We start from the raw sequence: 24,758 nt of genomic DNA on the forward strand, positions 1-24,758 counted from the left end.
ACTCTCTTTCTGCCTTCCCAAAATCGTTTCCCGGTGCAATCCTGCAGCCCGAGGCGAGGGAGGAGGCGGGATGGTCCCTGCTTCCAAGGTTTTTACGAACAATCGTTAAAGAAATCAAACTTTTTTTTTTTTTTTTTTTTTTTTTTCTTCCCCTTTTCAGAGGCCGGAGAGGTCCCTTTGATCTGCGAGGCCTGGCGTGCTCCGAGCCCGCACACCGGCTGTTTGCGGGGAGGGGGCTCGGCCGCCGCGGGAGCCTCCGAGCCGGGGCATGAAAGGGGGGAAGGAAAAAAAAACCCAACAAAAAAAAAAACCAAAAAAAAAAAAAAAAAAAAAAAAAAAAAAAAAAAAAAAAAAAAAAAGGACGTCCAGGGTACGGGAGATCGACCGAAGGGCTTAAATATTTCATATTCCTGGAAGCTGTCAAGGCCAAAAACAACAACACGCCTCCCGCCTCCCCCGGAGTGTTTGCAGAGGGCAGGAGCGTGTGTGCGTGCGAGGGACCGGGAGGCTGCGGGGGGGCGGGGGGTAGAGAGGGTCATAAATTTTCACTTGTAATCAATCAATAATTAACTAATAGCGGAGCGTGGGCCGAGCGCGCCGGCGACGGCGGGTGCCCGGCCCGCCGGGGTGTCGGTGTCGCGCTGCCCCCCGGGGCGCTGCCGCTCCGGGGAGCGTTCCCTGCTCCTTCCCCCTCCGTCCCGGCGGGGCGGCCGCAGCCCCGCTTTCCCAGAGACTTTGGACTCGGGGCTAAAACGCCCGTGGGTAAAACGCAGCTCGGCTCCGAGCAGAGGCTGCGGGAGCTGCGCCGCGCTGCCCGGCCGGGGGTCCGGCTGGGGGGTGTGGGATGCTGGCTCCCCCCAGCGCGCCCCGATTCCCCCTCGGCGCGGTCCGTGCCCCCTCCCGCGGGCCGTGGGTCCCTTCGGGGGTCTCGGGCCGCTGCTCAGGCTGCCCGAGAGGTGGCGCCGGCGCCTCGCCGGAGCCCCCCCGCCGCCGGCCACCCCCACCCAGCGCCGGGTCGCCTGCATCAGCCATAAAACCATTGAGGATATCAAGACAGGCGCCAGGTGAGTAATAGACAGGATAATCCACAGAGATTGCTCGCTGTTTACCTCCTTCCACAAGCGCCACAAGAGTTACTCATTAACGTTACTATATACAAATAAGATACACAAGAGATAAAGCCATTTGCAAGTCAGAGTTACACCTGCGGTACACGGATTTCTTGCAAGGGCATGGCGAGGGGGAGGTCAGCATTAGGCCCGTGGAAAAGTGGGGTTTGAAGCGATCAGGCTGCACCCTCAGCCTTAAAAAGAATAAATCTTGAGCTCGGGGGTTGCGGCGCCCCGGGGCTGCCGGTGCCTGTCTGGCTTGTGGGACGGCTACCGGGCTCCTGGGCTGGCAGGAAAACGAAATGGGCAAGGGGGGTCTGGAGGTGGGTGTCTGCTGCTTTCCTCTTGACCATCAGCAGTGAATTCCTCGGCAGCTAGGACATTTTCCCCACTCATACACAGATCAGAGCGGCTCTCCCCCTCTAAGAGCCATCTGGGGAACCAGCAGCTGAGAGAGGGAAAAAAACTGAGGTCCCCGCGTGATTCCTGAAGCCAAAGGGATGGGAGCGAGGGGCCGGGGGTCTCTCATGGACCGGTGCCTTGGCGCTGCCGCTGAGGCCGGAGCTCAGCGCAGAGGGGAAAGCTGCTCCCCGTGGCAGGGATGGCTGTCCCAGGGCTCTGTCCCGCCGACCTGCCCCCCTCGGCACCGGATTCCCTCTGCCGGAGCGGCTCCAGCTCCCACCCGTGTGGAGGATCCGTGTGGAAAGTGGTTTGTGGAGCTGCAGCCTTCGGGCTGGCTGCACAGCCGCTGCCTCCTTCTTCGTGTGGATTTTTTTTTTGTTGTTTTTTTTTTTGTTTTTTTTGTTTTTCATTTCTCTTGTCAGACCCGCAGCCACCTCTATCCCTAAAACCCCTCCTCGCGCAGGCCAGCTCAGGGGAGCATCAGCTCAAGTGCCATTGCCAGCAGCCATCACCTTGGGCCGTCCGAAGGTGGGGGAAGAGGGAGACAAAAACTCCTGCTCAGCCCAAACCTTCCTCCCGCTCAAACAGCGTGGGTTTAAACACAACCCCCATCCCCAAGCTGAAATGGGAAGGGTCCTGTTTCTCCACGAAGGGGAACAGTTTCATGTTCGTGGGGGAATTTTTAAGTTTATAAAAATCGAGGAAAAAAAAAAAAAAAAACCAAACAAAAAACCCACAACTTCATGGCCACTTTTACCCCCTGGATCTCCCTTTATCTCGCCGGCGCAGGAACCGGGGGCCGCGGGCCGAGGGGCAGGCAGAGCATAAAACAGGATACAGGCTGGAAGTACATCCTTATAATATTTCTTACTGGCGGACGATGAATCGCTTTTCAATACACGGGCCACTAACTGTTGAAGGGATGGGAGAAAAAAAATCTCATTAACAAGAAATATATATGTTCTGCTAAAGGATGTGCTCATAGGCTGGCAGAGGTACAGCAGGGGCTGCCAGCTCTCCTCAGCTCTCCTCTCAGTGACCTCCCAGGCCACTGGTCCAGCCTGGATGTCTGTCCCCGTTCCAGCCGTTTTCCAGCTTAATCGCGATATATCACGAGCCTAAGGGCGAGAAGGGGTGATTCCAATGAAAGGGAGAAAAATAGATTTTAAAAACCCATGTATTTCCAGGTGATAACTAACTGGGAAAGCCAAATCCTCTGCCCGGACAGGAGAGGAAAACGAGCCCAGCAGCAGCATCAACTCCTGAGCACTTTACCTGGAAACTTTGAAGGAGGGCTCTGCATTAAAATTTAACCGATCTATTCTCTAATTCTTCACTTTTGCGTTATTAATTTATGACAGATAAAAGCATAGCTGAGCCTTTCTCATTAACTTTTCAAACGCCACTTAATATTGTTCCATTAAAAGAGGTGACTTTAGTAGCCTCTGGATCGACTTTAAAAGCGAGAGGGATAAAGACGGCAAAGGTACATTAAACAGCTCGCTTAAAACTCGTCCTTCCCCCCCAACAATTCCAATGACACCATCTCGACTGGTTCGTACTAGCTCCTTGCAGGAGAAATATCTTAATATTGGGAACGGGAAAGGGGGTGGAGGAGAAAGGCAGAAGAAGGATATATATCTTTCAACCCCTCCATCCTCCCAGGCACTTCGGGGAGGGTTGGGATGAAGGCATTTCACAGTACGCCCAAGACATTTCAATAAAAATTTATTGAAACTTCAGTGACTTTTAAAAGGGGGGGAAAATTACAGAAAAAAAAATAGCAAGAACTTCTGAACATTTATATAACACAAAATATACCTTCATTTTTTTTTTCTTTGAACCAGCTCTGAGCACCTGACTTTCAACCCAAGAAAATATGCACTCACTCAAACAAAGACAACAATAAGCACAGTAGTGAAACTCCATTGCGGGGTTGTTTTCTGACGCACTGAGGAAACGGGCAAAAATAATAGAAAGTACAGAAAATCCTAGAATCTTCACCTCTTTTTTTTTTTTTTTTTTTTTCTCTCTCTCAAGCCACTGGAGAAGCCTGTTGTCGTGTATAAACATATATAATTTTGTGGTTGTTGACATTTTGAACACTGAAGAAATCGAGGATTAAAAGCTACCATGGCACACTGCCTTGTCTTTTTCTCTCTTTGAACTTTTTAAGGTCTTTGAATAATTCGGTTTCTTTCTGCTTTGCCTTTTGCATTCGGCTCCTTGACCAAAGGACGAGGTTTTCCTGGGCTGAGCTCTGATGTAAAAACTGAGCCCTCACAAATGGGGGAATTTCTCCTCTGGGTCGGGATCTATGTTTAAAGGAATTACCGACTTGAAATGAAAACGACTAAAAATAAAAACAGAAGGAAGAAAAAAGAAGACCGCTGCAGTCGTATTTACAGAGATATGTACAATGTCAATAAATTAAAGTTTAATTTTGAGTATTCATATTCCACGTATTTACAAGAGTTATCAAATAATTACATAAATACTTTGTTTTAATAATAGTGTCCACTCTTTTCTTCTTCTCAGTATGTTAAACCTTGTTATTGCATATACAATTAAAGAGGGAAAGCTGTGATAAATCTACAGTCGAGCTACAGAGGTTTTTAGATAAAATAAATTCACTTTTTTTTTCTTTCCAACTACACGTCTTATTTTTGTTGCTACAAGGGAGGATGTTTAAGGTAGAGGGACAAAGGTCTTATTTTTGTTTTTATTATTATTAATAATAATTTTTTCCCTGGGATTTGAAACGAGCATTAAAAATAAACAACAAAACCCCACTGAAATAAAAAATACCACCACCCCCCCTCAAAAAAAAAAAAAAAAAAAAAAAAAAGCAGACTACTCTGGAACATGCAAAAAAAAAGCCACCAACTGGCTCTCGGACATCACAATAATATTTTAAACACACAGCTTCCCTTAATATCGACTAAGGGGGTTGTGGTTAACAACCCGCCCAGGAAACAACTGTTGAAGAACCAATACGCGAGTTACTTACACGCTTTTCTTTCGGAGAGAAAAAAAATCACTTCTCTTACTTAATTTTTATTCGTAAGTTTGTTTGATTTCTTTTGTTTTATTTTTTTTCTTTTAGGTCTTTTTTTTCTTTTTTTTTTTTCTTTTTTTTTTTTTTTTTTTTTCCGGTGTGTTTTGGTTTGGGGTTTTATTTTTTTTTTTTTTTACACTGGTAAAAAAGAAAATAAAAGGAGGATGCCACAAACCCCACTGGTGCCTCGATCTCTGTGAGGAGCCTCCGACCCAGCGCTCCCCCATCCCCGACCCTTTTTCCCTGCTCCACCAGATACCTTTTTGTTGCTAAGCACGCACACAACGCCGCGGGATTTTATATGTTAAAAAAAAAAAAAATAGAAAGAGGGAAAAAAAAAAAAAAAAAACAAAATAAAGAAGGGGGTAAAAAACAAACACTCGCGGGGTGGAGGATGTGGTTTCTTTCAAACAAAGTGCACTGCGAGACTGATTTGAAATGAGCTCCCGGAGGCCGGGGGGTTACGGGGAGCCGCTGCGGGATCTGTCCTGCTTGGGCTCGAGCCCACTGACCAGGCGCTGGATGTTTTGCAGTTCGCTGGTGGCCGCCTCCTTGTCCGCGCCCAGCTTGGGGGACAGGGACACGGAGCCGGACGAGAGCGTGGAGGAGCGGCTGGTGAGGTCCGAGGCGGAGTCCAGGGGCACGGAGCCGGGGCTGGCGCTCAGCCCGCCCGCCTTGCCCTCGCCGGAGCCGGCGGCCAGGCCGGGCAGGGCGGTGGTGAGGAGGCTGCTGCCGTCCGACAGGGGCACGGGCAGCGGGTAGGGGCTGTAGCGGAGCCGCGGCCGCACGGCGCTCAGGAACGGGTGCCGGTGCACCGAGCTGGAGGCGGCGCTGGAGGCGGCGGCCGCCGCCGCCATGTAGGTGTAGGGGTAGGGGAAAAGGCTGCCGAAGGGAGACATGGCCAGGCCCTGCGGGAGGGGAGGAGAGAGAGGAAAGGGTTACCGGCCCGCACGCTCACCGCGGCGATGCCGCACGGCAGCCCCGCGCCCGCAGCTGCCAGCGGGATGGAGAGCTGTCCTCCCGCTGCCCAGGCCAAAAACACGTGCACGACGGGGCACACCCTGCCCGGGCTCTGTCCTGCACCGCCCCGCTCCCGCCGGGCCCACCGGGGGCCAAATGGCCGCGGGGTCTCTCCCCCACTCCTCCCCTTCACCGGGGCATTCTCTTGCGCTGGGGCAAGCGCCCTTTACCCGCAGGTCCGCCCCCCATCCCGCTCCGCAGGGCAGCCCCGGGCACATCCCCCCCGCCAGCGGCTCCGCTCCGCGGGCCGGGACGCGCCCCACAGCGCCGGGCTGCACCCGGCCCTGCCCCGGTGGCTGCGGGGCTCTGCAGGACAGCCGGGAGGGTGGGAGAGCTCGGGGAGATCACGCCGGGCCACCCACCCCGCCCACAGCTTGCCCTCCTCCGACTCGCCGCCAAGCCCTGTGACTGGCCCCTGAGAGGGGCAGTGGGGGGGACATCGAAGCGGGGAATTTAAAGGAGGTGCCCGCTGCCCTCCCCCGTCCCCAGGCTCGGAGCCCCCGGCCCGGAGGGGCGGCGCGGGGGGGATGCAGTACCTGTGAAGCCAGGACGTGCTGCTGCAGATGGAAAGGCAAAGCAGCCGCCGATGCTCCCGAGAGTCCCTGGGCCGCCGCCGTGGCCATGACCGTGTTGTCCAGTCCCGAGACCCCGGCGGACGCCCCGGAGACGGTGGCGAGGAGGGGCCCCATGCCCGCGGCCATGCCGGAGAAGGCTCCCCCCATGGCGAACTGCCCGGGGTGCAGCAGCAGCGGGTGCCCGTTCCCCAGCGGGTTGAAGAACTGCTGGCCGGCCAGGGCAGGGGGAAAGCCGAGGTTCTGCAAGTGTCCCTGGCTCAGGTGGGCCGTGCTGTCGGTTTGCACCGTCAGGGGGGTGAAGGGCTCTTTCCCCAGCAGTCGGTTCTCATCTACTTTGGGGCCATCCCTGACGGGGCTTTTCAGTTCCTCGCCGCTCAGGCTTCCCCCCCGGGTGCTGGAAGAGATGGTAGCCGGGCTGTGCCGGGAGTCCGGAGGGGCTTTCTCAGTCCTCTCTCGGCTCCGACTCCCTGCCGAGTCCCCGGGGAAGAATTGGCTTTTGGAGGGGCTGCCTCCCTTGTCCCGGGGGTCGTCCCCCGCGGTGGCAGCAGAGCTGGCCGGAGCTGGGGTGGCGGCGGTGGTCGTGCTGATTTTGCCCGACTCGTTTCCTTCTAGCAAGGGATCGTCTTTGCTGTCTGCATCGCTGTCTCCCTCGCTGGGGCAGAGATCTGCAAGACAAAGGGGGCCCGGGGCTGGGATCGGCATTGCACATCCCGAAATCCCCACCGGGCTGAGAGAAGGGGCAGAGACGCTTCCTGATCGGCCAGAGGTTTGTGTGGAAATACTTCCCTTTTTTATTATTATATAAATAAATACAGCCCCCGGCTCCCACCGCCCGCCCCATCCAAGCCAGCCCGAGTTTTACACAACGCAGCAAAATTGGCTGCGAAACAAAGCAGCGGCCCAGAGGAGCGACCCCCCAGCCGGGCGGGCCCGGGGCCAGCGGCTCCGCTCCCCGGGGCTGCCGGAGCCCCCAGGGACCCCCCCTTCCCTCCCTGGCTACAGCGGGGGTAGAGAAAGAAAGGGACAGCAGCAACCTCGGGGCAGGGCTGAAGGGCCTTGGGGATGTGTCTCCTACGAAGTTTTCCAAAGTTTTCATCCCTTTCAACGGGCAAACTTTGCAAACGCACACAGAGACACCCCGCAGCCGTCTTCATCAACCCCTGGGCCCCCCTTCTCCCCAAACACATGCACGGCTTCGCTGGATTCCTCTGCACTTCATCTCCTAATTTCAGCGCCCCAGGTGCGAAGCTCTGCTTTGCTCTTTGGGTCCCCTCCCAGCTCCCCTCCCCTCAGCTCGGCAGGCCTTTAAAAAAAAAACGAGTAAAGCAACTACAAAAAAAGAGGTTGTTTCCTCCTCCCCCTGCCCCCCCGGCCCGGGATGGATTGATACATACGAGAGAGCTGCAGACAGCTCCCAGCCCCGCGCGGAGAAACCCAGGGTGACTTTTCTATAACAAAGTTCGCGACTGTATCCAGGGGAAAGATCCTTCCTCTGGTAACAGATTCAGTGAGGGATATTAATGGAGTGACTCCAGTTTTGAACTTTTGCCCCGTGGTCTGTCTTTGCTCCCTTGACTTGGAGCTGGCTCCTTTCTGAACCAAGGAGGGGAGGGATGAATGTGCAGCAAGGGGAGAGGGAGGCCGGGGGGAGAGGGAGAAGGAGAGGAAGAGTGAGGAAGGCAGAGAGAGGAGAGTGAGAGGAGAGAAGGGAGGAGAGAGAAAGACAAAAAGAAAGGAAACAAGAAGAAGAGTGAGGGAAAGAAGGAAAGAGAGCAGAAAAACTAAAGAGAGAAAGAACAGAGAGAAGAGAGCAAAGAGACAAAACATGAAAAAAGAAGGGAAGAGGTAGGAAGGAAGGCAAGAGAGAAGGAAAGAAGGAAGGAAGGAAGGAAGGAAGGAAGGAAAACAGGCCAGTGCCAGAGGGCAGTGGTACAGGCCAGGATGTGCCACCACAGAGCGGGCACCCAGGCTCTCGCAGAGGAGACCAGGGGCCACAGCTCTCACCTTTGAGGCTGGAGGTGCCCACGGCAGGCACGGCAGGACAGGAGGACTGGGCAAAGCACTTGAAGGCCGTCTGCTCATTGGACGACTCGTCCGAGGTGGGATTCTCCTTCTTCTGCCTCTCGTCGTACACCCGCATGGACTGCAGGGTCAGCTGCTTCCTGCGGGCACAGAACCCGCTGGGCGAGGGTCCCCGGTGCCCCCCGGGACCCCCCTGCTCCCCAGCCCCTCCTGCAGCTCCTACTGGGGCACGAGTAGCACAGGGGAATTTAGAGCCGCGGCCCCCTCAGGAGGAGAGCTCGTTTCTGGCAGGCAGGGCTTGGCTGCTAATGAGAGGAGATTTCTTGGAAGCGTGAGCAGCTCCTCAGCGAGGGCTGATATTAAAGACAAGGGGCGGAGGGGAGAGGGAAGCATTCCCTGGAGATTAGCTTTTAAAAGGCAAGGATGTTCCAGAGATATGAGCCATTTTAATGGTTGCTAAGATTGCTAGGAAGTGGTTATTTTGTTAGGCACTTTATGTAATCTTTTCACCAACAATTAACCCGGAGTAAAAAATCTATTTATATTTAGAGAAATTAGAAATCATTTCCGTCCTGTGGCTCCAGCGCTGGCTTTATTTTCACACTGATGGACAAGAGGAGCTGGCGTGTGCATGTTTGTGTGTGTGCTGGGCAGGGAGAGAGGCTTCTTGGTTTACACCACGTTCCCCCCACTTTTTTATTTTGTTGTTGGTTTGAAAAAGGAGAAACAGATCTATTTATTCATTATCTAAACCCCTGTGCAAATGGCTAAAATATCCTGTCTCCTGTAACGCAACAAAACAGACATAACCCCCATTAAAGGAAAAAAAATTGTAGCTTTTTTTCCCATGTATTTTCTTCTTACATTAAAAATGAAAGTCTTGAGTCCCATTATAATGAGTTCTGTCTGCCTACCTGGGGCACAAACTCAGTCCTGCTGCTTTTGGAAAAAATGAAGAATCTTCTATCATTAATTACTTCCATATTCATGAGATACCTCTGTCCAAACAGTTTATTTCTGTGTTTCTCCTCCATATCTGTGTTTCTCCTCCATTTCTGTGTTTATTTCTGTGTTTCTCCTCCATTTTACTCTTTTCCAGACAGTCCCCAGAAAAGCGCCAGAGGAGATTCAAGCAGTGCTCAGCCCTCACTTGTCCCTCTTCTCCAGTCCCAGACCCAAACTACACTGTAATATTCTCTCTCAATTTTGTAAGGGAAAGTTTTTTCCTAGCAATATTTGCTTAATGTACTGCACTCCCTTTGGCCAGTCATCCCCTGTGATGTGAAAACTAAACGTGGAAAGCAGGAAAGAATTCCCATGCAATCCGTTTGACGCTATTAACGCCAAGATCCTTATGGATTTTGGCGGGGGGAAGTGTGGTTTGGAGGCAAGGCAAGGTGATTTTGACCTCTGCTCGTGTTCTGAGCTTAACACATGAAAACCAAATGAGGAGCCTGTAAAGAATCAAGCCAGACTCACCTCTTTTCCCTTCTTCCATTCCCGGTGTCCCGAAAACCTTTAGCAAATGGGTTGTTGTCTATTTTTAATTGCGTGATCTATAGGATAGAGAGAAAAAAAAAAATAGCCGGGGGGTTGAGGCAGAATAAGGAGATTTTTTGTATTATAAAACAACAGCAAACCCTACTCTTCCCAGTTCCCCTAGTGCTGGCAGGAGGAGGACAGGGCAGGGGGCAAAGGTGCCTGGTTTTTGGGTGAATCCATGTGTTCTCCTTAGCTGTTTGGAGGCAGCTCACCCCCAGTCCCCCGCCGGGCTGGCCGGTGACCTGGACCGTGGTGGCAATGAAAGAGCCCCGTGTTGCTGCCACCGCACCGGAATGAATTGAGCTGTGCAATGAGATCCATGCACGTTATTCCTGTGCTTAAAACTCTTTAAATACCATAATTAAACCGCAAAGGAATCATACCCACCCCCTTGCTATAATAAAATACTTTATATAATCGCATTATGCTCCGTGTGTGTTGGGGCGCCAGGGGTGCCAGGAGCCAGTTCATTTTTTTGGGGGGGGTGCATGTGGAAGTTTCTCGGTTTGGGTATCCTCGGGGTCCAGGTTATGGCAGGGAATGGCTGTTGGGAGGGATGGGGGGTGCGGGGCATCCCGCTAGTGCCGGGTGCCCGCGCGTACGTTGCATGGAGCCGAATTCACAGCCCGGCCGGGGCTCACCCCGCTGGAACAGGATGCGAGCAGTGGGAACGGGAATGCCGCCTCCCGGCCGCTCCATTCCCGGTCTCGGGCCGGGCTGGAAGCACAGCGACCCCCCAGTTTAGGAGCAGAGGATGACCCCGAAAAGGAAACCCCGCCTGCGCCCGAGCGCGGGCAGGACCGGCCCTGGCTCCTGAGTCACCTCCCGCCGCACACACGGGAGCAGGAGGGAGCAGGAAAACGCCACTGCTAAAACCAGCGGGACTTTTAATCCAGGTGCTCCCGGCCGTGCCTTCTGCTCCCCCCGCGCCGAGCCGAGGGCTCCCCGCCGCTTCCGCACGCCGCTTCCCGGCCGATTTCATGGCAATCACACAAATATGCTCATTTCTGTCCTTCAGCCGAGCCGCCCCCAGCTGATAGACCGGGGCGGCCAGCCCTGCTGCTAAGTCCCAAAGCAAAGTCTACTCTCTGTACACTCATTTTCTTTCAGTTTCCTTGCAAGTGCCTGGCTGCAGAGAGAGAGAAATAGCCCGAGCCCCGAGGGGGAAGCGGTTTTTTGGAAACGGAGAGCAGAAGGGTACAGACCCCCCCCCTTTTCACCCCCAAATTTTTTACAGTGAAGGATGTGAGGGGCAGAGAGGGGCACAGGGGAGCTGCAGCGAGCGGGCGCTGCGCATCCAGAGCCTCTGCGCTGAACACACGCAAAAGCAAAGCTGTAATTCACAGACAACAAAAAAATCAAAGCCCCTTTTTTGGCTCCTTCGCTTCCTTCCACTTGACTTAATAATCGTAAATTCGCCGTTTGCCACTCTCCCAAATATACCACCTTCATCGCAAGTGACAATAAACCAGCAGCAATGGAAAGGCAACGTTTGCAGCGCTGCAAAACTTTCTCACACGGGCTTTTTCAGCCCTTCCAGCTAAATTCAAGCGAGATACCCCTCTCTGACCAGAGCATATTTCTGCACCACAAAAAATAATAAAACACTGCAGGATGCAAAAAAAAAATATAATAATATAATAATAATAGAAACCAGACGTGCGCTCCAGCCTTATTGCCAATTGCTGTTAAAGGAGCTAAAACAGCACAAAGGCCAGGAAGAATTACAAAATCTCAGCCCCGCTGCTCTCCCTACTCTGTCTTTCGACACACGGAGCCGAGTCTTTTTTATTACTTTTTTTTCCGTGATGCATCTTAGATTAAATCCACACTAATAGCAGCAAACCCCACCCCATCCCTTTCCTCATACTGGGGAGATATACTGGGGGGGGAAAAAATGGTAGAAAACCTCTAAACATTCTCCCCCTCACCCCCAGTCCTCCCTCCTTTTAATTGCCTTCCCCGAGGTCGGTATTAGGAGAGTGCTCGACCCCCTCCCCCAGCGCCTTCCCGAAGTTGGATCAAGGAGGTTTTGGGGGAAAAGATAAAGGAGGGGAGAGAGAGAAGAGCAGGATGGGCTTCGTGAGTTTTAAGGGAACAATGCAGAGTAAAAGTTCTCTTAAAAGCCAAAACACGTAAAACAAATCCTCTCTTAATCTCCTTACCTTATCATTCTGGTATGCGGTCACTGCGATGAATTCAGTCTCCGGGAAAACGTAGGTCCTGAACGTGCTGTAAGGAAGCTTGAGGATATCGTTGGCTCGGACGATGTGGAACCGGGGCTGGTACTTGTGCATGGAGTTTAAAATGGTCTGGTGGGGGGCAGCGGCCGGCAGCAGAGAGGGCAGGAGGGGGGGAAAGAAGACGATCAGCAGGAGCAGCATTTCCCCCAGCCATCGGCACTTTCTCCTCCTAATTTGCCTTCCCTCTCCTTCCTCCCCTCACTCCTCCTCCCTGCCAAGCACACTCCAAACACACGCACATGCCTCGCAGCATCCAACTAAAAGTACTGACAGCTCCAGCTCGCCGGGGCTAGGCTCTCGCTGGACCTCTCGAAGGAGAGGAGAGAGGGGGGAATCCCCTCAGAGCTCTGCTCGGAGAGGGGGAGAAGCTGTTTGGGCTCCGGCAGCAACGCCTTTTGATTTCAAAGTGTAAAACAAAAATAAAATCAAGTAAAGCAGGAGCAGCAGCTACAGTTGCAACACCACCACGAGAGCCTCGGCTCGGTCTAATTGCGTGCCCCAATTCACTTAAGGCCTTCTGCGAACGGCAAAAATGTATCGTCTAATCAAATCACAGCAGCAAATGCAATCTTCGGCACATTAGAGATCCCCCGGCCGCGGCCACCACCAGCAAGCCCCGGCTCCGAGGCGGAGGCTTTCCCAGGAATAGAAAGAAATGGCCAGCATCGACAGAGCACTTATCAGCAGGTTTGTTTGATTTCACTCTCAGGGTAAGTTTTTATCTCTGCACACCCGGTAAATGTAAAGGAGTGGATAGACATGAATGGGCAACTTGACCTCTGCTTTTAGTCCCTGTTTATTTTCACTCCGGCTTGCTTTACATTATCCAGATTAATATAGATTTAAACGTTTGCGTACTTAGGCCTTTAAGCCCTTTATACACATATGCATATCGTTTTCCTACGCTTAGAAAGTGTGATCGACTTTATTAAAAATATATATAGATATATAAAGTCACCGCAGCTCTGAGAAATATCGAGTTGCTCTGCGCTGGAAATGTATCCCTAAAGTTAACGCTGCATGGCACGGGGAGGTTACAGAGCAAACTCCAGGCTTTAATCCTGACCCCAGCAGGAGGAAAAAATCAGGGACTGTTATAAACCGGGCAAATGCCTGTCTCCGGGTGCGTGGGGAGATCCTTTTCCCCGTTTTCCCCGCATTTTGGCCACCCGCTGGAGCTGCCAGCGGGACCAGCCCGGCCGAGGAGCCGCCGTGCTCCGGGCACACCCCCCCGGGACCCCCGCTCCGGCCGGGTGGCGAGGGAGGGGAAAAGGGGGGCGAAGGAAGGTGTAAAAGGCACTCACAAATCCGTGCTTGTCAGAGATGTTATTAGTGAGCTTCAGCTTGTGGAAGGTGACGACTTTGGACATCCATTGTTCGCCGGTGGCCGGGCTGTCCGGGTGGATGTACATTCTCTTTGGCATTTCAGGGTCAGCCTTGCCGGCTACCATCCACCGGGAATTATGGAATTTGTACCTACAATCATCAGCCGCCACAATATCCATCAATAAAATGTACTTGGCCTTTTTATCCAGTCCAGTGCATCTCACTTTAAATGGAGGAAACATTCTCCTATGGGCAGAGGGGGGAGGGAGGAAGTGGGGGGAAGAAAAGACAAGAGAAAAATAAAATAAAATTAATTACAGCGTTTAAACAAGCTTCTGAATTTTGGTAGCGTGTCTACCAAGCAACTTCTTCAGCTCTCAAAAGCAGCAGAGTAAGTCTGTGTCCAGCAAAAAGGTTTCCTCTCCTCATCCCCACCCCGCCCCCAGCAAAAAGGTTTCTCAAATGCTTAAAAGTTGCAAGAGAAAATGGTCCCTAGATGGGGAAGGTACGCATTCCCTAGAAATCAGCAGACTCCTACCTCTCTCTGCCATTCCTAAACAGCAAAGGCCCATTTGGGGCTCTCTGATCCCTCATTAGTTTCCTTTTTGCCTGCTAAACAAAGAAATGCGAGCTGATCGCACCCCGATAAAATAAATCGTCTGAACTATTACAACCCAACCTCCCGATAAAGTGAGGTGTTTTACACTTCGCAGGCGAGAATAAAAAAAAACCCCAGCGAGGGCTGCCGGGGCTCTCCGGCCACCTGGGGATCCCCCCGTGTGCCGAGGGTTCTCTGCAAACCCCGCTCCCCTCCGCTCCCAGGTCCGGCTCCAAACTGCAACAGGATACCACAAATTTGCTGTTTATTATATCGAGTGGTTGGCATTCAGCAAATCTCAACTTAAAAGGAAACACATGACTTCGCAACATGTAAGAGCTCTTAATACTGGCCGAGGCTTTCACGCAAAAACTTTTGACCACAATTAACAGAAAAAACTTCGGGAAAGCAGTAAAACGGGCGAGGAGATTTTTTTTTTTCTCCTTGCTGCTTTTAAGGCTTCTATTTATTTTTTCCCCTGAGCCTGTAGCCTGCAACTGGTGCTTTGCAAATAGGCGAAGCTCCAGCAAGGCAGCTGAAGGCCATCTAAGAAGACTTTTCAGGAGTGGCTTCCTCGAGTAATTCTCCTGGCAAATCACATGTGGAGAGTTTGGGAGGTTTCTCAGAGAGCCCCTTAGAAAAACACCCGGGTGCAAAGGAGGTTTTCGCCCTACGTATCATCACAGCAGTAGATAGAGTTGTAAAAGAGTCCAGATGTCAATGAGTAGCGAATATAGAGAGAGATTTCAGACGGGTAAACCTATAAAAAGCAGAAATGCCGAGCGTGGACGCGCCGTGTGTGTTCATTCATTCCCACGTGAAGGTTACATAAATATAGGGATAGGCAGAGCGGAGCTGCAAACCCTTCCCTGCCACTCCAGCAGCGGCTGCAGGACGGCTGGGGAGTTTTGTCATCTTTTTCTGTACGTTTTCAGACATAATCAGTCAGCACAAACCCAGCCGAGATCCCAGCACAGACAGAGGCACAGCCTGACACACCGAGCCTATCTGCCCTCCTGCCCCACCAGCAGCCAGACGCCTCTCCAAAGGATTTTTTCTTCATTCCCCTTTCTTAAGGAAGAAAAACTGCGTGTAGCGAGGCTGAAAACCAGGCCAGCCCCTTTGCCAACCCCAAATTATTTTCTCCCTGCTCCCAGTCTTCTCCAGCAAGCATTAAGCTACTGAACCATGAAGGGACCCTCTCACCCCCTGCACACGCACATGCTCAGCAGGGCCGGGTCGCGCTTGGGCTTTTCCCGGCAGCCTGGTGCCCCAGACGGGCTGGGATCTTCAGCTGCCTAAAGCTTTCCATAATTGCAGGTGAAAGGAGGTTTACGGAGGAAACTGGCGGAGAGAGAGCCTTGCCCTGCTGGGGTGCAGAGACTGAGGGGTAGGGAACGGGGGGGGGGGGAGAAAGGCACGAACCCCAGACCCAGACCTACCTTCCCGATTTGGTAATCACCATCTCTGTGCCTCTTTTATGGAATTGCTCCCAAAGCTCTTTAGCTTCCAGATGCACTTTCGGATCGTCTTCTACCTCTTCTTCTGGCTCCAGAGTTTTTAAAGGCCTCAGATGGGCTGCTGCCTGGTGACCCAGGGAAGAAAAGGGAATGCCAGTCTCTGCAGCCCCCACTAACTGATCCATGATGGGTTTAGCCAGAGCCCCGGGAAGGGAGAGGGCGGCCGCCCCGTTGGGAGGCAAAGCCAGAGCCGGGAAGAAGGGAGGCTGATGTCCCAACACTGCGCTCATGGCAAAGTCCGGTGCCCGGTGCGGTAAAAAGGGATGATAAGCCATGCTTGTCCCAGGGATTACTGGATCTCTCATCGGTAAATTCATCCACTCCACTCCTCGGTCTTCCTACTGCTGGAGTAGTCCCGGAGTGGTTTCTAACAGCACATCACGAAGAAGAAAAATTAAGATAATAACAATAACAGCAATAAAGCACCGAAAAAAATATTTTTTTTAAAAAAAAAAGGTTGGGGAAAACAAGCCCTAAACAGCACAGTACATGAGGGAGAGGCAGAACTTCTACAGCCTACAACTTCCCGAGCCGGGGCACATCCCCAGCCCTCGGGACAGCGGATTAACAGGATTGTTCATTATTAGTCTTGCTTTTTCTCGTGTTCGGTCTCTGAGGCTTTGTTTTGCTTTTTAGTTGTTTGCGTTTTTTTCCTGAGTGGAAGTCCTTGTGCTGGAAAAGAAACGCCGAAGAAGAGAAGAAAAAAAATCCACCGAGTTCGCTGTCTGCTCCTGTTGCCGCAGAAGAGCTGGACGAGCCGAAATCCTTTTTTTTTTTTCCTTCTTTTTTTCTCTTAGTCCCAATCCCCCTTCTCTTCTTCCGTGGCGGACGGTGACGGCTCGAAGCTGGGTTTTCTTTTTGGGTGGCTGGCTCTCTTCGCCCTCCCCCCCACCCCTCCACCTTTCCTCCGTACGTTCAGGCTGCAGAGCAGAGGCTGGGGAAGGAGGGAAAGCAGAAAGAAGCAAACAAACCCACCCCCCCTCGCCGGCCGAGGAAGGCTCCTGAGCAACCTTCAGCAGCAAAAATTTGTAGGGAAATCTCGTTTCCGCCTCGCCTTCCTCACTCCCCAAGCAGGAGCTGGTCAGGGTGCCCTGATTTCCATCAGGATCTCTTCTTTCTTTCACCCTCCTCCTTTTTTTTTTTTTTTTTAATTTATTTTTCCCCCTTTCTTTCTCTTTCGCTGTGCCTTAAAAAAAAATCTGGCAGAATTATATTGTTGTCTCCATAAAAGAGAGAGAAAGTGAGAGGGAAAGAGAAAGGAAGAGAAAAAGGGGGGAGGGAGAAAGAGAGAAAAAGAGAAAGAGAGAGAAGAGAGAGGGAGAAGGAGCCTCTCGGCTCTGAGAATTCCCTGTGAGTCTGTGCTCTGCGTGCACCCGATCGTAGGGATGTGTTGTGGGTTACAGGGGAGCTGGAGCCGCCTTGATTGGCTCTTTGACGCTTTCGGACCAATTGTGAGGCTCCATAGGCGGGGTTCTGACAGCTCGGGTGGAGGGGGACAGCGCCGAGTTATAAAAAGAAGGTGTCGGAAACTGTAACGCTGCAGCAAAGCATCACTAGTACTTCGGGCCGTGTGAATATGTCAACATGATCAGAGGGGAGGGAGCAGGGAGGGAGGAGGGAAGGGGCCGGCAGCGCCCGCCTCTAGGGGGGTGCTGGGGGCCGCCTCGCCCCCCGGCCCCGGCCTCCCGCCGCCCCGGCAGCCCGGGCACTGCCCGGCCGCTCTCCCCCGGTAGGAGCTTCCCGAGCGCCGGCAGCGGGGGGGCCTCCACCCGTGGCGGTCGGGGGGTCCAAAGCTGCGTGCCCTCCTTCCCTAAACGCCGCCGGTACCGTAGCGGGGTCCCCCTGTGTCCCCCCCGGCCCGGAGCCACCTCGGGAGGCCGCCGCGCCGCACGCCCATCCCCGCCGCGTCGCGGCTGCCGCCGGTCCCCGCAGCCGCCGGGCTGGTGTCACCCTCCTGCCGCTGCCCCCGCGCTGTTTTTCCCCTCCCCGGCAAAGTTGCTTTCTTTAAACGACACCTCCAGGCCCGGAGCCGGGCGCTTTCCTTCCCCCCGCGAATCTGGGGGTGAGCTCCGGGGCTCGGGGGTGGCTCTGCGGCTCTTCCCCCCGCTCGGAGCTCGGCTCCGGCCGCCCCAGCGGCCGCGGCCGCCGTTATTATTGTTGTGGTGGGCGGCTGGAGGCTGCGGCGGGCGGGCGGCGGCCGCCGCTGGCTCAGCTCCGGCCCCGGCGGCTGCTGATCGAGGCGGGTGCGCGCAGGGAAGCGGGAGGCCGCTGGAAAATGGGATTTTAATGTATTTATTATTCCTTTTTTCTTTCTTTCTTTGGCGTTGCCGATTAAGGCCACTCGGCTGGCACCGGCGCCGACAGGGTTACGCTCCCACACCCCTCCTCTTCCACGAGGTGCGCGGGGAGGAGACGGGAAGTGCGGCTTTCCCTGCGCCCGGGCCGGGGCAGCGCCGGGCGGGGGGGCCCAGCTCCGGGTTAACCCGGGCTCGCATGGAGCCAGCCACCCCCCGGGGAAGGCGTCACGCGTGGGTCTGATCCGACCCCACGGAGAGGGAAGAGCCGGGCAGGATCCACCTGGGAAGTTTCTGGGGAGATATGTTCCTTTCGGGGGGGGGGGGTGGGTGCTGCTGGGAATGGGTGTGTGACAGTGCAGGGCAGCAAGAGGGGGCTTGTGACTGTGCGTGTCGTGGCCATGCAGTGCACGGAGCGCCCACGCGTGTCAGGCAGGGTATCCCAGCGCTGGGAGGTGCCGAATCACTACCCTGCCCTGGAGAGGGAGGGGGGAATCTCCTGACGCCCCCCACCCTCCTTTAAACAGGGGAGGATAATCCTCCGGGAGCGGAGCGGGGGAGCGCGGGGGCTCGGCGCTGGCTGCGCGCAGATGGGAGCGGAACCTCTAAAGTGATTAGCTCTTCTAACATTGCATTTTTGACGCACATGGTTAAGAGCGCTTGGCGCCAGCTTGGTGAAGTCCCTGTAGTAACCAGCGTCTAGGATCGCTTTGCATTCACCAAAATATATCCCCTTTAGTCGGGGGTGGGGGTGAAAAGAGGAGGAGGGAGGAAAGGAAGCGGGAGTAATGCGTTCAAAAAGGATGAGGGGGGAGAAGTCTGATGTGTTTCACGAAGCCAGGAGCCTGGTTACCAGCGCAGCGCTCGGCTGCGCTGTGCGGCTGCTTATCGACCGAGAGAGCGAGTCTTTCCAACCTCTGCTCGGAACCGGTTCTCGGGCTCCTGCCGCGGTGGGAACCCCCAAAGCCTATGCCTTCCCTTTATCAGCCTCCACAGCAAACGCCCGGCGGCCTCAAGAAGTTTGCTGCAATTTACCCCAACCGGGCCGCCGCTCTCTCACGGCGACCGGGAGGTGCCCGCGGGCTCCCGCGGGACAAGCGCTGCCGCCCCCGGCCCCGCCGCGCCCCGGCCCCCGCGCCCGCCCCGCCGGAACGCGCCCTCGGCGCCGCGGCACAAACCGGAGTCGCTGCCGCCCTCCGAGCCTGCCCCGCACCTTGCGCCGCGCTCCGCACCCACCCGCGCAGGAAAATAAAATGTTTGCCGCTTATGATTTCCAATTCCAGCGTCTGTCTAATGGCGTGCAAACTTCCGCCAGTTCCGAGTGACCTCCCCGACGAAGCCCCCCGGAGACTCGTATTATGAAGGGAGGCTGCACTAATCTAAGATCAAAAGCGGGAAGGTGCGAACAGTCTTTGTCTCCCTTCGGCCGCCTCATTCCCCCTTCTGTGTGTGATAAATCTACCCTGGCGCCGACTGCGCGCTGGATGATTAATTTGCAAGCAAACAAAAGGGACCTGATGGCCAGCCATCTTAGTTAAATATTGGCCAGTGCTTCCAGCTACTTGTTAGCCTCCTCTTTGCCTGAAATAAATAAGCGAGACGCAGAAGTAAATAAATAAGGAGACCCGCAGAAATGAATGGCAAAGCGAAGGGATGGTACGGGAGTAAGGGGAAAAAAAAAAAAAAAAAAAAAAAAAAAAAAGAGATCAGGGCGGCTGACGGTGACGCGAGAGCGGGTGGAGGTGGGAATGGGGCTGGTGGCGGGGGGAGCCAGGGTGATAGCACGCTGAGATAGCCGGCTGCCCCCGCGCCTCCCGGCCTGTCTACAGCCTGGGCTTGCACCAAGGCCGACACTATCTTGGCTCTTCAAAGAGGCATGAAAGGTCTCTGCTGTCTCCCCGGAGAGCGGCCAGGCCGGGGCTCTCTAATCTCGTAGCTCAAGAGCTAAAGGCCAGGGCGGGGGGAGCGGCTCCCACCTTCCCCAGCTCTTCTTCACTCCACCATCGCCAGCACCTCGATGGGTTTTCCCTGGTTGGATCCAGACCCCGGGTCTGTGGTGGCTGACCGGCTGGGAGAGCTCCGCTTCCTCGGATTTCACCCTCCTAAGCAACTTTTAGCGTTTGCACGAGAGCTCGGCGCTGCAGCGAGCATTCCCCGTGCGTATGTGTTGGAGGTGTGGGAGGAGAGAGGCTTTGGCTCTCTCCCGGTGGCCTGAAGAGCCAGCTGGAGGAAGGAGGCGAGAGGAAAATAAAGGCAGCCCAGCTTTCGGGCCCACACGTCCTCTCCCAGGCCTGCGGGAGCAGCTCCGAGGCGTGTGTGCGTGCGTGGAGGGGCTGTGTGTGCTCCACGGCCTCTGCGGAGATGCGCTCTGGGTGTGTGGCACCGGGAGGGATTCGTGCCCTGGGGCACACCGCCAATCCCCGCTCCGACAGCAGCCCCTGAGGTGTCCCTGACACCCCCTCCAAGAGCTGGGTGCTCTGCAGGAAAGAACAAGCCTCGGTGCATGGTGAGCAGGGCCAACGTGCACAGCCTAAGTGGGGTTTTGCATCCTATCTATGCATTTCCTTATCGCGCTGCCTGTTCCAAGCATCCCCAGGGGCCCAGACCCATCCTGCCTGCCAGCAGCTCTGCATCCTGCAGCATTTATCCCTCTCCTCCCTCCCTTTCCCACGGCAATGCAACCTCTGCTCCGTCTCCAGCCCTTCAGAAGGCAACACCCCAGCGTGGCCACGCTGTGTTTATCCGAAATAAAACGCAGCGGGCTGGTTTACTTTGGCAGGTTTGCAGTAAATACTGGCTGGAGCACGGGGGGCATCTGGGGAGTGGTGATTACACGCTTCTTCCCAGGGAAAGTGTGCCCAGCCCCGGGCAGGCCCTTCCCCAGCCCCACAAAAGGTGTCAGGAGATGGGGGCCGTGTTGACACAGATCCATCCCAGAGTGGCACTGCAGGCCACAAGCGTAATGGAGCAGCTCCCTTAGGGAGCTCGTCCACACACTTGGATCATACAAACTGCTATGGGGAGAGTGGGGAATCACTGTAGCAGTTCTTTGCCTTGCCCTTTGGCAGAACACTTCCTCCAACTGCAAATTGGATTTCATGGAAAGTCTGGCCCAAAAACTTTTAAAAATAACCTGCCAGAGTCTAAAAAAGCATTGTGAGGCATTAAAAATATCAAGAATTAAATCTCCCATGTCTCCCTCTGAGCAGGCTCAGCCCCATCGTGTCCCACTGCAATCAAAGGGGCCGTTCCCAAATGTCTGAACAGAAGATCCCCCACCAGGGGGATCAGGCCCCCTTCCCAACACAACCGAGGTGAGGGCTTTGCAGAGTTGGGGGAAGCCCAGAGACAGCATTGCTTGTTGTAATACTGGGGGAAAAAAGAGAGGAAAGCACCACTTGGAGAGGTTTCTCCTCCACCACCTCTCACTGGGATGCAATCCTCAGGGGAAGGCTGCTCGTGGCCCAGCCTGGTGGGAGCAGAGCAGCACTGAGTGTGACAGAGCCACTGTGGGGCCAGGCAGTGCTGTCCCCCAGCACGGGGTCACCACCAAGCTGGCAGTGAGCAGCTCTTCACAGCTCCCAACTCCCCTCGCTCCTCCTGGGCACCCAGACCCTGGTTGGGATCCTGCCAGCTGCTGGCTCTGGTGGAAGCCCAAAACATCAGGGTGCTCAGATCACCAGCCCTGCGCCGGTTCCTCCCCTCCTCACAAGACCTGCCTTCATCTCATCCCCATCCCGGCTGCTCTGACATTCTCCAGTTGCCTCCACTTTGTCCTGGACTGGAAAAGAAAATAAAGGAGCACCCAGAGCTGCCTGCTGCAGCTCTCCCCTCTGCCTCGGGCCAGGCCCAGCCTCACCGACCAAGGCATGTCAGGGCACAGCAAGGTTTGGGGCTGGACCTCTTCCCTCCCAGGCTCACATCCCTTTTTACCGTTTCTGAGCCCTTTTTGCATCATTCAGCTTCTGCTTGCCACAAACCAACACCCTCTGCACTCACAGATCCAGCGACCCTTTCCACCCCCTGGTCTTGTTCTTCTCACCAATGTGCTGCTGGCAGAAACAAAATGAAAGTCCTATTTCCTCCCTTGCCCTCTCTACACCCATTCTTCTGCTTCCACCATCGTTGGCTGAGCAGAAATTGTAAATAGAGTTCACTATTTGGATAAGGCTTTTTTTTTTTCTTTTTTTTTTTTTTTTTTTTTTTTTAATACCCAAGCCATACATCCAGTTTGCCGCTCAGGAAGTCGCGCTAATTGTCCTTTCCTATAGTCAAACAGATCTATCTTTTCAATGCTGTCTTTGTGTCTCTGCGTGCGAGGGAGAAAGAGAGAATGAGTGGATAGGTTTATTCAATTATTTAAACACACACACAACACAACAAGAGGGCCAAGGAGCGCCGGTTCCTCCCGCAGAAGCCCTCCAGCTCTCCAGACGCGGCATTGCCCCCCCACCTCCCCGCAGACCCAGTAGAACAAGGCACTCGAGAGCACCCGGCAAAGAAACCGATTTTATCTGCTTTGACCATCAGCCGTGTTCTTTAACAACCCAGAACCGGAGCCTTTCCCATCTCCACACGCCCCCCGGGCGTCTCCTCCGCGCCCCCGGCCTGGCGGGGCGGGCGCAGCTGCCCCCGGGGCTCGGAGCGGGGCCGGAGCCCGGGAGGTGCTGAGCAGCACCGGGCACACGCAGACGCTGGGCTGCAGGTCAAGGAGGGGAGTGGGAGCCTCTGGCACCGCCACTGACACACACTTTGCTCCCGTTTTCTTCAAGATGCCACCAAGTCACCCGGTCATCGATTGATACCTCGGGCGGGGGGAGGACCAGCTGTTGCAAAAGGACATGGTAAATCTAATAGGGGCTGCTGTCAATAAAGAAATGACAGGGAAGAAGAATCGGCTTCTTAAAGTCTGCTGAACTAACACTCACCATGCAGCCGCGGACACGTATTCTCCATCGAAGCCTGGTATCCATTACTATTTTCCTTACTAGGTTTCAATTAAAGAGCTGTAACCCCCACACGCACACCCCAAGGCAGGGCATACATGAAAGGGACGAGGAGGCAGCGGACAACTCCTGCCAGCCCCGAGCCTCTGACGTGCCCAAGCGAATTCCCCTGGCCCCGAGCGGCCGGGCCGGGGCAGAGCCGCGTCCCTGCGGGCAGCGGGACCCCGCACCGGCACCGCTCTCTCCCGCCAGCGCCTCTCGCCATGGGCTGCAGGACTTGAAAACTGCTAAAGGTGGATGTTCCCCGCGCATCTGGGCAGCAGAGGAGCTCGGGGCGCAGCCGTGGGCACCCACAGCGTGACCGTGTTCCCAACAACTTCATTTCGCTCTTCCCTTCTAGCGTGAAATAAATCCTAAATTATCCCCAGCTTAAAAAAAAAAAATTTAACAAACTCCACCAATATTTTTTTTGTGTGAAAGACGGAAGAGCTTTATTTTTTTTTTTTTTCAATGTCCTAGTTAGGAGGTTCGGGGCGGGAGGGGAAGGTTGGGAACGGGTTTTTTTTCCTCTCGTGGAGCCCCTCTGTGCGTTTGACCCTTGGCATCTGCCTGCGAAGGGCGAGGGAAGGGCTTCACCCGCCATCCCTTCAAACGGGAGCTGCAAAAGGCGGCCGAAATGTGCCAGCTCAGCCCTGGGAAACTTTTGGGTAGCGACAAATTCCTCTAAAAAACTTGACCGCTTTGGTCAGCCTGAAACTGTCACTCGACGTGCAGGGCAGGGGGCTGCGGGGTCCCTCGGAGCGCCACTCCACAGGGTGTGGTGGACCGAGAAAGTCCTCTCCTTCTTCCCTACTGCTTCCCAGCTGTCCCCACTGCCAGGGGACACCTTCCCGCGGGGGCTGAGCCAGTAGTTCAGCCCCTCAGCCCTGCTTTAGGGGATGCTGACAGCCCCGCCGCCAGCCCCCGGCCTGTCGGGGCACCGGCTCCCACTGCGCTTCACCAAAATCTCCTCTACACGCTCACACATCCACGCACGATCCAGCAAAACCCTCCGGAGATCATTTCCGTGGGGAGCACAACAAGACGGAAATAAATAATAATAATCATTTTTTAAAAAAGCAGAAAAATAAATCAGGGGCTCCTCTCTGTCTCTGGGGCGTGGGAGGTTTTGTAGCGCAGTTTTATTTTAGTTTAGTATTTTGAACAAACTTCAGATTGATTTCCGGAAAGCGCAAACGCGCACACATGGGAAAGTGAAAAAACCGGTCCTTCGAGGTCATCTGAGAAGGGGAGACGGGATCTGTATCCTTCTTCCCCCGTGCCCCCCGAAAAAAAAAAAAAAAAAAAGTAATAGAAGGGGAAAGATCCCATGTTTTTATAGTTTAAAAGTACTTTGAATTATTTGCTTTTAATGGCACACGTGGCTGCAGCAAAGCTGGGCTCTGCTTTCGATCTTGCACTTGCTCCTTGCTTTTCTGTACATACATGCATGTGTGTGTATATACATCTCTAAGCTTTACAGCCCCCATTTCACGGCCAGGTTTCTCTCTCCTCGTCTCCCCGTCCTTTCCCCTGGACCAAAAACAAGTCCCAGGCCACTCTTGCTCCTACGGTAATTACTGTTCTGCTGGGATTCAGAAACGCGGGCAGAGCCGGCTTCTGCCACAGCGTTTCTCTGGAGCAGCAGGAGTATTGCGAAAATTTATTAAACCCAGATGATTCGGGAGTTGGGGCAGACGGAAAAGATTTCCAATTAAAGCCGAGCGGAGCAGAATACAACCAGCCCCGTGTCGCAGGTGTAAACTGCATTTGTGCAGCTCTTGCTGCGCTTCCCGGAGCGGCTCCTTCCCCTTGCTCTAACCGGGGTTAGAGGGGAAAGGTTTGGTTTTTTTTTTTTTTCCCGCAGGAGGTTTTGCTAGGGAGCCATCGGGCTCGGCCCGGCGCCGGGCTCCGCGGCGCGGAGCATCTTTCCCCGCGGTCGATGCGCGCCTGGGCGGCTCGGTGCCGGCAGCCCCCGCGGGGCCACCGGCCGCCACCTCCTACCCCTGAAAATTCCCTGCTCACCTGTTGCTTCAGCCGCTTCTTTAATGGCATGGGCTTAAG

At 54.4% G+C, this 24,758-nt stretch overlaps 1 protein-coding gene across 3 annotated transcripts in view; it reads right to left on the reverse strand.

Moving 5' to 3' along the window:
- Positions 1-3,222: 3,222 nt before the first annotated feature.
- Positions 3,223-24,758, reverse strand: part of TBX3 (T-box transcription factor 3) — a 149,836-nt gene continuing 128,300 nt past the window's right edge. For 2 of the 3 annotated variants that reach the window (XM_053959208.1, XM_053959207.1), the window contains 6 exons: positions 13,276-13,543; positions 11,894-12,040; positions 9,666-9,742; positions 8,169-8,326; positions 6,126-6,829; positions 3,223-5,477 (listed from right to left, as the gene is read on the reverse strand). In XM_053959208.1, coding sequence (XP_053815183.1) covers positions 5,031-5,477; positions 6,126-6,829; positions 8,169-8,326; positions 9,666-9,742; positions 11,894-12,040; positions 13,276-13,539 — 1,797 coding nt within the window. In that variant the 5' untranslated portion in view covers positions 13,540-13,543 and the 3' untranslated portion in view covers positions 3,223-5,030. Of the gene's footprint in view, positions 5,478-6,125; positions 6,830-8,168; positions 8,327-9,665; positions 9,743-11,893; positions 12,041-13,275; positions 13,544-15,337; positions 16,733-24,758 lie in introns of those variants that run through there. The other variant, XM_053959206.1, reaches the window with a different exon arrangement.

The sequence above is a fragment of the Vidua chalybeata genome, chromosome 18 (assembly GCF_026979565.1).
Source record: "Vidua chalybeata isolate OUT-0048 chromosome 18, bVidCha1 merged haplotype, whole genome shotgun sequence".
Taxonomy (NCBI): Eukaryota; Metazoa; Chordata; class Aves; order Passeriformes; family Viduidae; genus Vidua; species Vidua chalybeata.